Genomic DNA, 15,092 nt, shown 5'->3' on the forward strand with positions numbered 1-15,092 from the left:
CACAACTGACACCATCTTGTGTTCCTGATCTTGAGTAGTAGTAGTATTGGGGGGGGGGGGGGGCGAGAAATAAAAAGTACCATGGTAGTTTTTCTGAATTATAGGATTGAAGAACTGAATTTCTAGAAGGAGAAAACCCTGCTTGCCCATACCAATGATTGAATAATTCAGGAACTTGCTGAAAAGGGCTGGAAATAATTCTTTTAGTCAATGACCAGAATAGAGGCTTTATAGTCTTTCTTCTGTCAACATATTTTACCACAAGGCTATGCAAGTATTTAATAGAAATATTAGCTAATGTTTGACTCTTGGGAACAGTTACATCATTACTAACTTTTGTCACCAATATTATCAGATTTGACCCCAGTATTATCAGATCTTATATTTTGGTCTTCTAAGACATTTCTTACAGTATCAATCCACCTAGATCTTGGTCTTTCTCTGGATCCTTTTCCTACAATCCTGGCAATGAACACTTATTTTTCTAAACTTTCACATTCTGTTAAAGTGACTGTACCACTTAAACATTAGCTCTGCTCACATGCTCCTGAATGCTAACAGTATTCAGTTCCTTCCTATTATCCCTGTTTTTAATATGATGCTGCCATTGATGTCATCATTTACTCTCCTGATCATTGTGCTCTAGTCTTTGAGCTGTTGTTTTATTTCTCACCCAGCTCAGATCATTAAATTAAAATTGGTTTGAACACTGTCTTCTGTACAACTAGTTTAAGGTTTTGACTAATTTCTATTTATTCCATATAAATTAATTCATTTGTCTTCTTGCCATATCAGCTTTTATTGATTCTTTTGTTTACTTCCATATTTAATTTGCCATCTTCACTAAAAATTGTGCTTAAATATCTGCAGTGTTTTACTTGTTCTGTGAGTTATCCATTGAGAATGCAGGCTGAATGTTCCTGCCTACTTCTATAATTTTGGTCTTTTTATTGCTGATTTTCATATCAATTTTATTACAACAGTTATTCAGTTTAGTTAGGGAATCTTGCAGACTTGTAGTGAATTTATTTAAGAGGATTATATCATTTACATAAAGTAAAGACATGAGATTAACATCTCCAATTTTGATAACAGGTTTAATGCCACTTTTCTCCATAATGGCATTCATATAGATGATGAATAACACTGTAGGTAATGTAAATCCCCTGACTCTCATTTCATTTAACACAAAACCATCTTTCTGTACCTCCTTCAATTCTAACTGCTAGCTTACAATGCAGATATAGACTATATATTGCTTGATTTAATTTCTCATTTACACCATATAACTGTAGCATTTTGTGAGCAGCTTTTCTCTTGGCACCTTGTCATATGCCAAAATTTCCCATATCTAAAAAAACTTAAATACTGATCCTTGTTATATTCCCGTGATTTCTCAACTATTTGTCCTGAATTGAAAATCTGATCCTGATAACCTGACCTGTGCTTTATCTTAACCTTGCTTGCTCTTCTCTAAGTTTCCCTTCCACAATTTTTCTTAGCCTTTTTTTCTAGTATGCATGCATAAATCTTACCAGGAATACCCAGTAGTGAAATTCCTCTGTAATTCTCATATTCTGTTTTATACTTCTTTTTTTTTTAAAATTAATGGGTGCTATTGAGAGCTCTACTCCAGTCATTTGATCCACTCATCATGCTTTCTGGATTATGCAATGTAGCCACTGTAAAACTTTTATACGTCCATATTTGACTTTAGGTAATGTAAATCCCCTGACTCTCATTTCATTTAACACAAAACCATCTTTCTGTACCTCCTTCAATTCTAACTGCTAGCTTACAACGCAGATATAGACTATATATTGCTTGATTTAATTTCTCATTTACACCATATAACTGTAGCATTTTCTATTCCAGCTGCCTTTTCACATTTCATGTTTTTGATGGGTTTTTTTAACTTCAAGTATTGATATGTACTACTGATATCTACTACTAATATCTTTATCTTCAGTTTTCATGCTCCTTTTGTCACCTCTGATTCCTTCCACAGGACTCTTTCTTCTATTTCTAAAGTCTATCAATAGACCTCCAGAATATTCTCTACCTCCTTATATTTATTTGCTGTTTTCTTACCAAAATCTTCCTATAACTTTTATTTAGCTAGTTTTACATAGGGGTTTGCTTTCTTACATTTTTCTCTGTATTTTCTGAGAAAACAAGCTGACTTACTTGCAAGGAACTTTTGATATGCTTTTTTTTTTCCCTTTTCCTTAACTGCTTCTTTAACTTTGAGTCCACTTTGGAGTTCTGATTTTTCTGTCCTTTCAGACAACCTCACTACATGCCTCTCTGACTGAATCAATGTTTTCTTCAGGGTTTGGTTATTTTTGTCACAATCTTTAATTTTTTTCTCTAATAATGTTTGTGTATTTGCATCTACAGTAAGCTGTAGAAAGCTGCTCAACTTGGATTTGTTTTTAAACTTTTTTACACATTCTTCTTTCCAGTATGAAATTCAATTTTATTCTGCTCAACATTAAACTGGTGATCACTTCCAATTTTAAATTCTATGTATACTCTTGTTTCTTGAACCAATGAAAAAAAAAATTGATGTCAACAATAACGTAGTCAATGAGACTTATTATTTCTTGCATCTTCTCTCCATCTGAATTTGTGTCCATTTTTGTGTTGGAGTATGGTATTAGTAATAATTTTTCCATGTCTTGAACAGAGATCCAGCCAGTACTTACTGTTATTATTAGCTTTGCTGCTTTTTCCAAAACATTTCTGTATGTCTAATAAACATTTCTTACTCTGCTGTTTAAATCTCCAAGAAGAACCAACTTTTACTTTTTTTGTTGTTATAGTTGCCTTCTTTTACTTATTCACTCCAATGGGAGCATTGGATATCGACCATAGATGTGCATCTGACTCTGTTTTGTGCTCCTCTCTTTATCTCTGTCAAGTTCTTTCTGAATTCTTCTTCTACTCCTCTCCACCAGCTCAGCAGATTCCACTCTAATACTTGCTTGACTTTATCTTTTTCAGGTTTTCTTATACATGCCCTATCCATTTCCATTTTCTCTGATGTCACACATTATTGGTTTTTGTTTCGTTTTTTACCATAATTCTATTAGATATCTTTTCTGGCCATTTTATTTGTAGAATTCTTCTTAAACATTTATTTACAAATCCTAATTGCTTTTATTATTGTTTCTGAAGCAGCAAATAGAACTGATTTAATAGAAAAAAAATACATAGCAGAAAAAAAGTAAGAGCAGATTTATTGTTGATCTTCTCAGAAAAGCTTACTGAAATATATTTTCTATGTTTTTTTCCCTATTTAGTCTTGAGCAGGATAAAATTGAATTTCATATTGAAAAGAATAACATGTAAGAAAGTTTTAAAGCGAATAAAAGTTGAGCAGCTCTCAGATGTGAACTGTAGACTAAAATACAGAAAGATTATTGAAAAGAAAATGAAAGAGTTTGAGAACAGGAATCAAACCTTGGAGATTCAGTGGCAAACTGAAGAAAACATTGATTGATTCTGCCAGAGAGGCATGTGGTGAGGTTGTGTGCAAGGATAAAAAAATCAGAACTCCCTGGTGGACACAGGAAGTTAAAGAGGCAGTGAAGGAAAAGAAGAAAGCATATCAAAAGTTCCTGGCAAATAAGTCAGCTTTTACTCTTACAGAATACAGAGACAAATGTAAGAAAGCTAAACAGTGTGTAAAACTAGCTAAACAAAAGTCATGGGAGGACTTTGGCAAGAACATAGAAAATAAATATCAAGAAGGTGGCAAAACATTCTGGAGGTTGTTGAAAAAGCTTAGGAATGGAGGAAAGAGTGCTGTAAAAGGAGTTAGAGATGATAAAGGTGACATGAAAATAAGAGAAAAAGATATCCTTGAAGTATGGAGTAATTACTTTGAAAAACTGCTAAATGAAACAAGCAGTGATGACAGCACAGTGATAAAAAACACTGACCAGGCATACAGTCAGGAATACATATCCATACTTGAAGTAGAAAAAGCCATCAAAGGCTTGAAATGTGGAAAGGCAGCAGGAGTAGATGTTCGACCAGAAATCCTGAAGTATGGTGGTATAAGAGTCTTACAGTGGCTGCACTGCATAGTTCAGAAAGCCTGGACAGAGGGACGAATTCCCGATGATTGGAGTAGAGCTCTCATAGTACCCATATATAAAAAGGGAAATAAAACTGAATGTGAGAATTACAGAGGTATTTCCCTACTGAGTGTTCCTGGCAAGATCTATGCAAGTATAATTGAGAAACGGTTAAGAAGAATTGTGGAAGAAAAGCTTGGTGAAGAACAAGCTGGATTCAGGCCAAATAGAGGCTGTCAGGATCAGATCTTCACTTTACGACAAATAGTCGAGAAAGCATGGGAATATAACAAAGATCTGTATTTAAGTTTTGTCGATTTGGAAAAGGCATATGACAAGGTCCCAAGAGAGAAGCTATTCAATATGCTGCAGTTATATGGCGTCAATGGGGCATTATATCAAGCAATACTTAGTCTTTATTTGAGTTGTAAGTCAGTAGTTAGAATTGAAGGAAGTACAGGAAGATGGTTTAATGTTAAATCTGGTGTGAGACAAGGATGTACATTATCCCCTCTGTTATTCATTATCTATATCGATCACATTATGAAGGAAAGTGGTATTAAACCTGATATCAAAATTGGAGATGTTAATGTCAGCTCTTTGCTGTATGCGGATGATATTATACTTCTAAATAAATCCGCTACAAGTCTTCAAGATTCTCTGACTAAATTGAATAGCTGTTGTAATAAATATGGTATGAAGGTCAGCAATAAAAAGACAAAGACAATGAAAATAGACAGAATCATTGAAAATGTCAACTGTGTTGTGAATGGAGAACCTGTGGAACAAGTAAAACATTTCAGCTCCTTGGGCACGATTTTTAGTGAAGATGGTAAATTAAATATAGAAATAGACAACAGAATCAGCAAAGCTGGTATGGTGGGAAGTCAATTGAATAAATTCATATGGAATAAGAGAGAAATTAGTCGGAACGCTAAATTAGCTGTATACAGTGTTCAAACCAGTTTTAACTTATGGATCTGAGAGCTGGTTCAGAAGTAAAACACTTGACCAAAGACTAGAGACCGCAGATATGAGAGTCTTGAGAAAGATTAGAGGCGTGAACAGATGGCATCAATGGCAATATCATATTAAAAATGGGGATATTAGGAAAGAACTTGACATTGTCAGCATCCAGGAATGCGTTAGCAGAGCTAATCTCAGGTGGTATGGTCACTTAAAGAGAATGGGAGAGGAAAGATTAGCAAAACAAGTGTTCTCTGCCAGGTTGGCAGGAAAACGACCCAGAGGAAGACCAAGATATAGGTGGATTGATACGGTACAAAGTGCCTTAGACTATAGAAATGTAAGATCTGATAATGTTGGAGTCTTGACAAGTAACAGACTGATTTGGAGGAAAATTGTAGATAGGAAGTTAGTAATGATGTAATTTTTTCATGTAGTACTGTCATATCCTGTGCACCCCTTGAGGGTACATGGCAGGAATTTGATGATGATGATGATGTTTTTTCCCTCTCTCTTTCTCTCTCAAGTGGTTTGGTGATATTAATAATTGACCACTCTGTGGCAGAGTGGTTTTGCCTTGCACTTCCTGGCCAGAAAGATCTGAATACATATTCTATCTGTGATAAATTTTTTGGAAGGTTACACTGAACTGTCTTGAATGGAAGAAGTTTTTCTTCCCAACTAGGTTCCTGTGAAATACCTATGTGATGCACATTTAACATAGCGCATGGCAGACAAAACGGGTCATCACAGGAGTATGTTTGTCACAGTTCGTGGGTATTCCCATATGCAGCTGGTAATCAGTTGATTAATGTTATTCATTTTATTGTGTAGTAGCATTTTTTGCTTACAAGGAACCTTCACGGCAAATAATGTTGCTATACATTGTTGCAGAAAATTTCTGCTTCTAAAACTATATCACCTATCAACAAAAAAAAATATATCAACCGTCATTACTGGTTGCTATAGTTTTCTTATTGATAATTTATTTTATTTATTTTTATGTGACTTCCACCCGTGAAGAGTTACATAGTACTAATGTACTACAGATAAATAGATAAATGGGATGAGGATTTATTTTATTTTATTATTTTGTGTGTGTGTGTGAAATTTATTTTTTACATACCTCAGAAACTTATTCCTAAAGGCATTTACAAACAGCCATGCCCACAGATTCAAACCCACAGCATGTTGATTGGAGCATAAATATGCTAACCGCTTGCCCACTCATGCCAGCAGGAACACATAAAACTTGTTAAAAAATATAGATATAAAGTATATCAAAACTTTCATAGATTGCAGTTATTTTAAAATAATAGCAATATTGTGAAATTATTTCAATTACTACATAATTTTTATATTAATTACATTCTCTAATTCATGGATACTATCACCCATGATTTTAAGTCATTGTACTAGTTTTGTTGAAGGGACTTGTATAAACACATGAAGGTAATTGTGTTTGCTCATACGTCTTTTTTATCTCAGGAAAAGCAAATCACTGATTGTGTTTCATTTTGTGTTATAATTTACTTGGCTTTTTTGAAATTATTTTTTGTGACTTTCAAAATATATTATTAGATAAGAAAATAATGAAATTTTGATTTAATGTTCTTGGCCAAAGCAGATCACCTTATAACGTGCACAGATTCTTTTTTTTTTTTTAACGATTTTACAGTAATCATGTGCTTGAAATATCAGAAGGTATTCATGATCTTGGAAACATTAATTGGCGATTAGCCATTTCTTTGACTGTTGCTTGGATTTTGATCTACTTGTGTTTAATAAAAGGAGTCAAGTCCACAGGGAAGGTAAGATTTCTCTGAAGTTAAGCCTGCTCATAGAATTAGCGTTTATCTACATATAATCAGAAATACAATATTTTATTTAAATGTCTATGATATGTCTGTATTAATACTTAAACTGATCTAATTGCAGTATGTACTTGAATTCAACCCCCACCTCTCACACATACACACATGCTGTTTTTTTTTTTTAATTCCATCTAAAATTGGAATATGTGGCTTTTGTGTCACCTTTTTTCTGTTGCATGTCCTTCTGTTCATCAGTTTCTTTCGCATGCCAGAGCGAGCTGACATATAATCTGCTCACCACACAGATCTTGCTCTGCAGGCATTCATTAATTTAGCATTAGTGTTTCCCACGTTTTGGGAAGTTTTATACAACCATATTTATTTAAATTAGGTTGATTTTTAAGAGCAGCAGTTCTAAAAACAGTCTTTCTCTTCTAAATTTATGATTTTTTTTTTCCAGTTGATTCTGTGAGCTGTAATGACCATCATGCTCCATCATAGTAAATTTAGATGAGAAAGACTGTTTTTAGAATCTGCTGCTGCTCTTAAAAATCAGCCTAATTTAAATAAATATGGTTGCATAAACTTTCCAAAATATGGGAAACACTAATGCTTTGAGATCCTAGTTTACATCCTAGCCCGCTGGCAGGGTGTCCATAGAAGTCACCCCACCTAATTAGAACTCGAGTCTTTCATCCATTTGTTTCAACTAGTTCTGTACTTCCTGACAATGTTTCATGTAACTAAGATGAAATACTGGCACCATTAAATACAATTTTTAATCATTATTTAAATTAAGGGGATATTAAATCCCACATTTTTTTAAAACTGAATAAGAAACTCAGAGATTGGAATCAGAGAGTTTCATGCGGAATATAGTAAACTATAAAAGTATCGGCGATTACTAGCGTGAGCTAATGCAAGTAGTCCTAGTACGTAGTACAATCTCGGGCAACTCGCAGCAAAGGTGGTAAAGTTCTGATCGCTATTCTTGGTATTTGCCATAATGTAAAAACACATTCTCTAGGAAATGTATGCTGTTATTACATTATGGTGGGAGGCAAATACCAAGAATAGCGATCACCTCCCACCATAATGTAATAACAGCATACATTTCCTAGGGAATGTGTTTTTACATTATGGCAAATACCAAGAATAGCGATCAGAACTTTACCATCTTTGCTGCGAGTTGCCCGAGATTGTACTACGTACTAAGACTAATTGCATTAGCTCACGCTAGTAATCGCCGATACTTTTATAGCTTACTATATTCGGCATGAAACTCTCTGATTCCAGTCTGAGTTTCTTATTCGGCTTTAAAACAATGTGGGATTTAATATCCCCTTAATTTAAATAATTTTTAATCGTTTGCTAGTGCTGTTTCACTCCATTAAACTTTTATCATGAAGTAATTTTACCTCTTTACAAGGCCTTGATAAGACTGCACCCGGAGGACTACTGTGCACAGATTTAGTCTCCTGGGTTTCAGGGTGATAAAGAGGCTGTGGTAAGGGTACAAAGATTATAGGATATAGATTATGAGTACAGACTGGTTAATAGGAGAAAGAGGGGTGATATGATAAAGGTCTATGAACTTCTGAATGGGTGTTAGAGGATATTCTCTGATGAAAATTTTCATCATATGGTTGATGAGGAAAGAACATGGGAGGTATCCATGAACATTTGTTTGCAGTTAAAAAAGGGGTAAGAGTATATTTTTCTTTCACAGAGCAATGAGTGAATGGAACAGTTTGCCTCTTGAAAGGATGAGTGTATCTAGTATGAATGAGTTTAAAGGAAGGCATGATAGTATTTTTGGTGTATAGCTTCTTTCGATGAGTCCTTGACTCCCTGGAGATCTCAGATAATAATAATAATATAGAGACAGGTTGATTAACTGCCGTTCTGTTTTAACTGACTTCAAAAATTTAAGGACATTGAGGTGATTGGAATGTACTACCTGAGAGTGTGGTGAGTGTGGCAAAGCGTAATTTGATGAGTTGTTTATGTGAGAAAGAGACAGTATGACCTCCTGGAATGAGTCTTTTCTTCCATGGAGGTTTTATGTAATATATACATCTGACTCCAGTACAGTACTGTCATACCTGACTTACTGTAGCAAACTACTGAGAAGTTTGATTGCATCGATGCCAGCCTAAAGGAAATTCACTAAATCTTCTGCTTAAAAAATATTTTAAAAAAAACATTTCTTTGGGCTCTGTGAGTTTGTTATAGTGAGAGTTGATTGAACTAATGTAGACCTGTATGCATCACATTGCACCGAAATTTACCTCTGCAACTGTATCCTTTAAAGGTGTATGGTATCAGCAAAGTAATGTGGACTTATCAAGTTTTGAACTCTCTTGGACTGATTTTAAGATTCTCTCTCTCTTTGCATGTGCATTTCTGGGCATACTGGTGGCATGGAAGACTTACCAGATAATAACTTGTCAAATCCCTAGTTCTGGAGTTGGATAGCACAGAATATTGTTGGAGCTTATACCTCTACTGATCCTTCATGTGGGAACATAGTATTTTGCACTGTTTTCAATGTGAGATTAGGAAAATAAAGTTTACAACCTTTCCTGATTGAAATTAACATAAAAAATATATCTTTCCCTCCGTTGACAAAATATTATCTGCTGTATTTAATGACACTTGATTAGCAAGCATAAAATTCTTAGTGATGCAACAACTTAAACTCAACTTTAAATTCGACAATTAATTACAAATCCCTCTTAGTTAATTATGAGAGGATAGTTTTGAAATACATACTTTGCTATTTTCTTCTTAAACTACATCTCAGTGACATATGTAGCGGCTGATGCACTGTCATGAGATTCCAAGGTATGATTTTATTTTTATTATTTTATCATCATCATCATCAAATTCCTGCCATGTACCCACAAGGGGTGTACAGGATAGGATAGTACTACATGAAAAAAATTACATCATTACTAACTTCCTATCTACAATTTTCCTCCAAATCAGTCTGTTACTTGTCAAGACACCAACATTATCAGATCTTACATTTCTATCGTCTAAGGGACTTTGTACCGTATCAATCCACCTATATCTTGGTCTTCCTCTGGGTCGTTTTCCTGCCAACCTGGCAGAGAACACTTGTTTTGCTAATCTTTCCTTGCCCATTCTGTTTAAGTGACCATACCACATGAGATTAGCTCTGCTAACACATTCCTGGATGCTGATAATGTCAAGTTCTTTCCTAATATCCTCATTTTTAATATGATATTGCCATTGATGCCATCTGTTCATGCCTATAATCTTTCTCAGGACTCTCATATCTGTGGTCTCTAGTCTTTGGTCAAGTGTTTTATTTCTGATCCAGCTCTCAGACCCATAGGTTAAAACTGGTTTGAACACTGTCTTGTATACAGCTAATTTAGTGTTCTGACTAATTTCTCTCTTATTCCATATGAATTTATTCAATTGACTTCCTACCATACCAGCTTTGTTGATTCTGTTGTCTATTTCCATATTTAATTTACCATCTTCACTAAAAATCGTGCCTAAGTAGCTGAAATGTTTCACTTGTTCCACAGATTCCCCGTTCACAACACAGTTGACATTTTCAACAATTCTACCTATTTTCATTGTCTTTGTCTTTTTAATGCTAAACTTCATACCATATCTATTACAACAGTTATTCACTTTAGTCAGGGAATCTTGCAGACTTGTAGCGGATTTATTTAGAAGTATAACATCATCTGCATAAAGCAAAGAGCTGACATTAACATCTCCAATTTTGATATCATGTTTAATACCACTTTCCTTCATAATGTGATCGATATAGATAATGAATAACAGAGGGGATAATGTACATCCTTGCCTCACACCAGATTCAACATTAAACCATCTTCCTGTACTTCCTTCAATTCTAACTGCTGACTTACAACTCAAATAAAGACCAAGTATTGCTTGATATAATGCCCCATTGACACCATATAACTGCAGCGTATTGAATAGCTTCTCTCCTGGCACCTTGTCATATGCCTTTTTCAAATCGACAAAACTTAAATACAGATCTTTGTTATATTCCCATGCTTTCTCGACTATTTGTCGTAAAGTGAAGATCTGATCTTGACAGCCTCTGTTTGGCCTGAATTCAGCTTGTTCTTCATCAAGCTTTTCTTCCACAATTCTTCTCAACCGTTTCTCAAGTATACTTGCATAGATCTTGCCAGGAACACTCAGTAGGGAAATACCTCTGTAATTCTCACTTTCTTATTTCCCTTTTTATATATGGGCACTATGAGAGCTCTACTCCAATTATCGGGAATTCGTCCCTCTGTTCAGGTTTTCTGAACTATGCAGTGCAGCCACTGTAAGACTCTTATACCACCATACTTCAGGATTTCTGGTCGAATATCATCTACTCCTGCTGCCTTTCCACATTTCAAGCCTTTGATGGCTTTTTCTACTTCAAGTATGGATATGTATTCCTGACTGCATGCCTGTCAGTGTTTTTTACCACTGTGCTGTCATCACTGCTTGTTTCATTTAGCAGTTTTTCAAAGTAATTACTCCATACTTCAAGGATATCTTTTTCTCCCATTTTCATGTCACCTTTATCATCTCTAACTCCTTTTACAGCACTCTTTCTTCCATTCCTAAGCTTTTTCAACAACCTCCAGAATGTTTTGCCACCTTCTTGATATTTATTTTCTATGTTCTTGCCAAAGTCCTCCCATGACTTTTGTTTAGCTAGTTTTACACAGTGTTTAGCATTCCTGCATTTGTCTCTGTATTCTCTAAGCAAAAGCTGACTTATTTGCCAGAAACTTTTGATATGCTTTCTTCTTTTCCTTCACTGCCTCTTTAACTTCCTGTGTCCACTATGGAGTTCTAATTTTTCTCTCCTTGCAGACAACTTCACCACATGCCTCTCTAGCTGAATCAATCAGGGCTTTCTTCAAGGCTTGCCACTGAATCTCCAAGGTTTGATTCCTGTTCTCAAACTCTTTCATTTTTTCTTCAATAATCTTTGTATATTTTAGTCTACAGTTCACATCTGAGAGCTGCTCAACTTTTATTCGCTTTAAAACTTTCTTACATCTTATTCTTTTCAATATGAAATTTAATTTTATCCTGCTCAAGACTAAGTAGTGATCACTTCCAATTTCAAATCCTCTGTACACTCTGGTGTCCTGCACCAGGGAGAAAACATCACTAACAACAATAACATAGTCAATGAGACTTTTCTTATTCCTTGCCTCTTCTCTCCATGTGAATTTGTGCACATTTTTATGTTGGAACATGGTGTTAGTAATAACCAGTCTATGTCCTGAGCAGAAATCCAACAGATATTTGCCACTGTTGTGTCTTACTTTCTACTCATATATCTATTCTTTAGTCTTTGGGTCAAATCCCTGTTAAACTCTCATTCAGGTATCACGTGGTACCTCTGGGGAACAAAGGAATTGCCTCTAGATTGAGCCAATACCAGAGTATCAGATTATCTGAGATTGACCCCCTCGTAAAGCACTAAGAAATTTATATTTCGCTGCGCCACTTAGCGCTTTTAGATTAAACAATATTATTAATCAAGGGTGATCCCAAGACAGTACTTAAGTGATACATTGTAATTTCGCAGAAGTGGCCAAAATCTATTCTTATTCTAGTCTCCCGCCTAGGTTCATGGTACGTTTTTATAAGTGGTGCATCCGATTCCAGAAATCACAGATATTCTTAGTTGGGTACAAAAGCAAGGTTTATTAGATATCATAATTATGTACATACAATACAATAAGCTTAATTTCCACCATAAGGGAGTTCCTGACAGTCAGGATACAATTAGAACATTACAATAATATAAGTATACGCAAACTGATTAACTGTAAATCTCTGAAGTAAGATTTCTTAATTTTTCGCTTAAATACCTTAATCATGCATGATTATTACAATAACTCTCTAATTTCTTTAGTAATTCAATCAAACTACACAAGATAGCATTTATATCCTTCACAATACCTTCATTGAAAGCAATTCCGTACTTTTAACATATTCTTAACCTCCTAGAGCATAATATGTAACTCTATCACAATAGGAGACAGTAAGATTTAAGGTAACCCTTTATAGATCACTGCAGTTCAGTCCTAATTAATATCATTAAATGCTCCTTCCTCTGTTTTTACAACGTGGCACAAATCTTTCATTCACAATCAGCAAAATACAAGTAAAGTCTACTTATCTATCCTTGGTTCTGCGTCGTGTCAAAGGTCTACCGGAATCTGCCTCTCCTTAGACGAAATGTCCATGTGCTCCAATCTGGCTTTCTATGGACGGCCGGGCTTATTCCTTCTGCAGAGATACTACGTCTAGTTTCTCCACTGCTTCTATTGAAACCCTCCGGAATGGAGGCACTGCCACCCTTCACCTGCTTACGGCACCGCGAGATGAACACCAGGAGATCCAGTAACAAAAAGCCTTTTTTTCAGGGGTGCTAGACCCTTATATTTTCACCTTTCTTTCTCGGCAATTCTTGCATTCCGCAATGTCCACCCAACGCACCAACGTGGACTCACGGCATTGCATCCAGCTTTCTCCGCTATAATGTGCGCTGACAGCATGCGATTGCTTGGGACGAACCGCTCCTTCGCGTTGCTGCTTCGTGACCTTTGGATTCCCCCTCCCCCATCTTGAACTTGTGCTAACATTCTATATCTCTTAGTACACAATGCTCTATTAAACTTTGCTACAGGTCTACACTTCCATTATTATTTAACTAATTTGTGAATGGTACAAAATCCTTACTTATTTGTTTTCTCATAGTATGAAATATTGGATATATTTACAATGTATTGTTTTAATACTCAGAGACAAGCATTATAATGTTTCTTATTGTGAGTTCGCTCTGTTATACAAAAATAAGATGAAATATTTTATGTTCCAACTTATCAGGGTATAACACCATTATTATTAGCTTTGCTCTTTTCTCTAAATTTTCCCAAAATATTTTTGTATGTCTCACAATCATTTCCTACTCTGCTATTTAGATCCCTAACAAGGACCAACATTTCCTTTTTCATTGTGTCAGTTTCTTTTTCTAAAGCTTCAAAAAATTCCTCCACTTCTACCTTAGTAGAACCTTCTGTGGGACCATAGTCACAAATAAGTCTCATTTTCCAGTTCCCCATTCTCATATTTGCCCCCATTACTCTACTTGAGACTGACTGCCATTCAAGAAGATTAGCCTCGTATTTTGTGTTGAATACTATGGCTACTCCTTCTTTTCCTTGATTGTCATTGCCTGAATATAACATTTTGTATTTATTGCTCAGAAAGATCTCACCAGTTTTGATCTTTTTTGTTTCAGTCACCCCTATTATGTCGATCTGGTACTTATCTAATTCCTCAGCTAGCTCCATTTCTTTGCCATTCAGGCTTCTTACGTTGATGGTACCGATCTTTAACTCTGGTGATGTTGAGTTGGGGTTTGTTTTCAGATTTGTTCCATTAGCTGAACAGAATTTGAACTCTGATATCAAGAATGCGTTATAATAAATGTTCAGAAAACACCTTTGCACAATGATTACTCAGCAATTCAACTATTTCTTTTACCTCTGACACCTTAATCATCAGTATTGATTACAGTCATTCTACCATAGTCATTTTTCCTCTTACTTGCTACATAATGAAAAAACTCTTGGATTTAGTTTGGCCTGCTTAGCTAATTTTCTCTCATGATCTTATTTGGCCTTTCTTACCATACTAGTCACTCTTCTTGCTTGCACTTTGTACTGCTCATGTGTATGCTGATAATCTTTTTTTATTTCCTCCCTAGTGTTTTCTTTTTTTGCAGTGCTTGCTTTCTATCTCTACTGATACACTATCCCCAAACTTGATTTATCCTTCTGACCTTTGGTATGCAGTCAGATACTGCTTCTCTCAAACAATCTCTGATCACTTCCCCTGCACTACTGACTACTACTGACATTCTTTCCTTGTAGCGTCTCAAACCATGGCATGGCATTGCTCCAAGATGCTTCCTAAGCCCTCTCATAATTACCAGCTTTATAGTTCAACATAACTACTTTCTTGACAGAGAATTCCACATGTTTAGCAACTTTCCAGAACAGGACTACATTGTCACTCTTCCCGATTGAAGGCAGAGTGTTCACCTTCTTCTGATGCTATGCTCTCAAAACCCTTGTCCCCTCTATGACATGTTGTTTCAGGTATTTATCTCTTAGCAAGTATAAATTCC

At 35.3% G+C, this 15,092-nt stretch overlaps 1 protein-coding gene across 2 annotated transcripts in view; it reads left to right on the plus strand.

The window, feature by feature from the left end:
* Nucleotides 1–15,092, plus strand: part of LOC150106890 (sodium-dependent proline transporter-like) — a 196,563-nt gene that overhangs the window by 108,912 nt on the left and 72,559 nt on the right. For both annotated transcript variants that reach the window (XM_090392797.1, XM_090392796.1), the window contains one exon: nucleotides 6,730–6,862. In XM_090392797.1, coding sequence (XP_090248923.1) covers nucleotides 6,730–6,862 — 133 coding nt within the window. The remainder of the gene's footprint in view (nucleotides 1–6,729; nucleotides 6,863–15,092) is intronic.

The sequence above is a fragment of the Typopeltis vanoorti genome, chromosome 5 (assembly GCF_054136105.1).
Source record: "Typopeltis vanoorti isolate ZY-2024b chromosome 5, IOZ_Tvanoo_1.0, whole genome shotgun sequence".
Taxonomy (NCBI): Eukaryota; Metazoa; Arthropoda; class Arachnida; order Uropygi; family Thelyphonidae; genus Typopeltis; species Typopeltis vanoorti.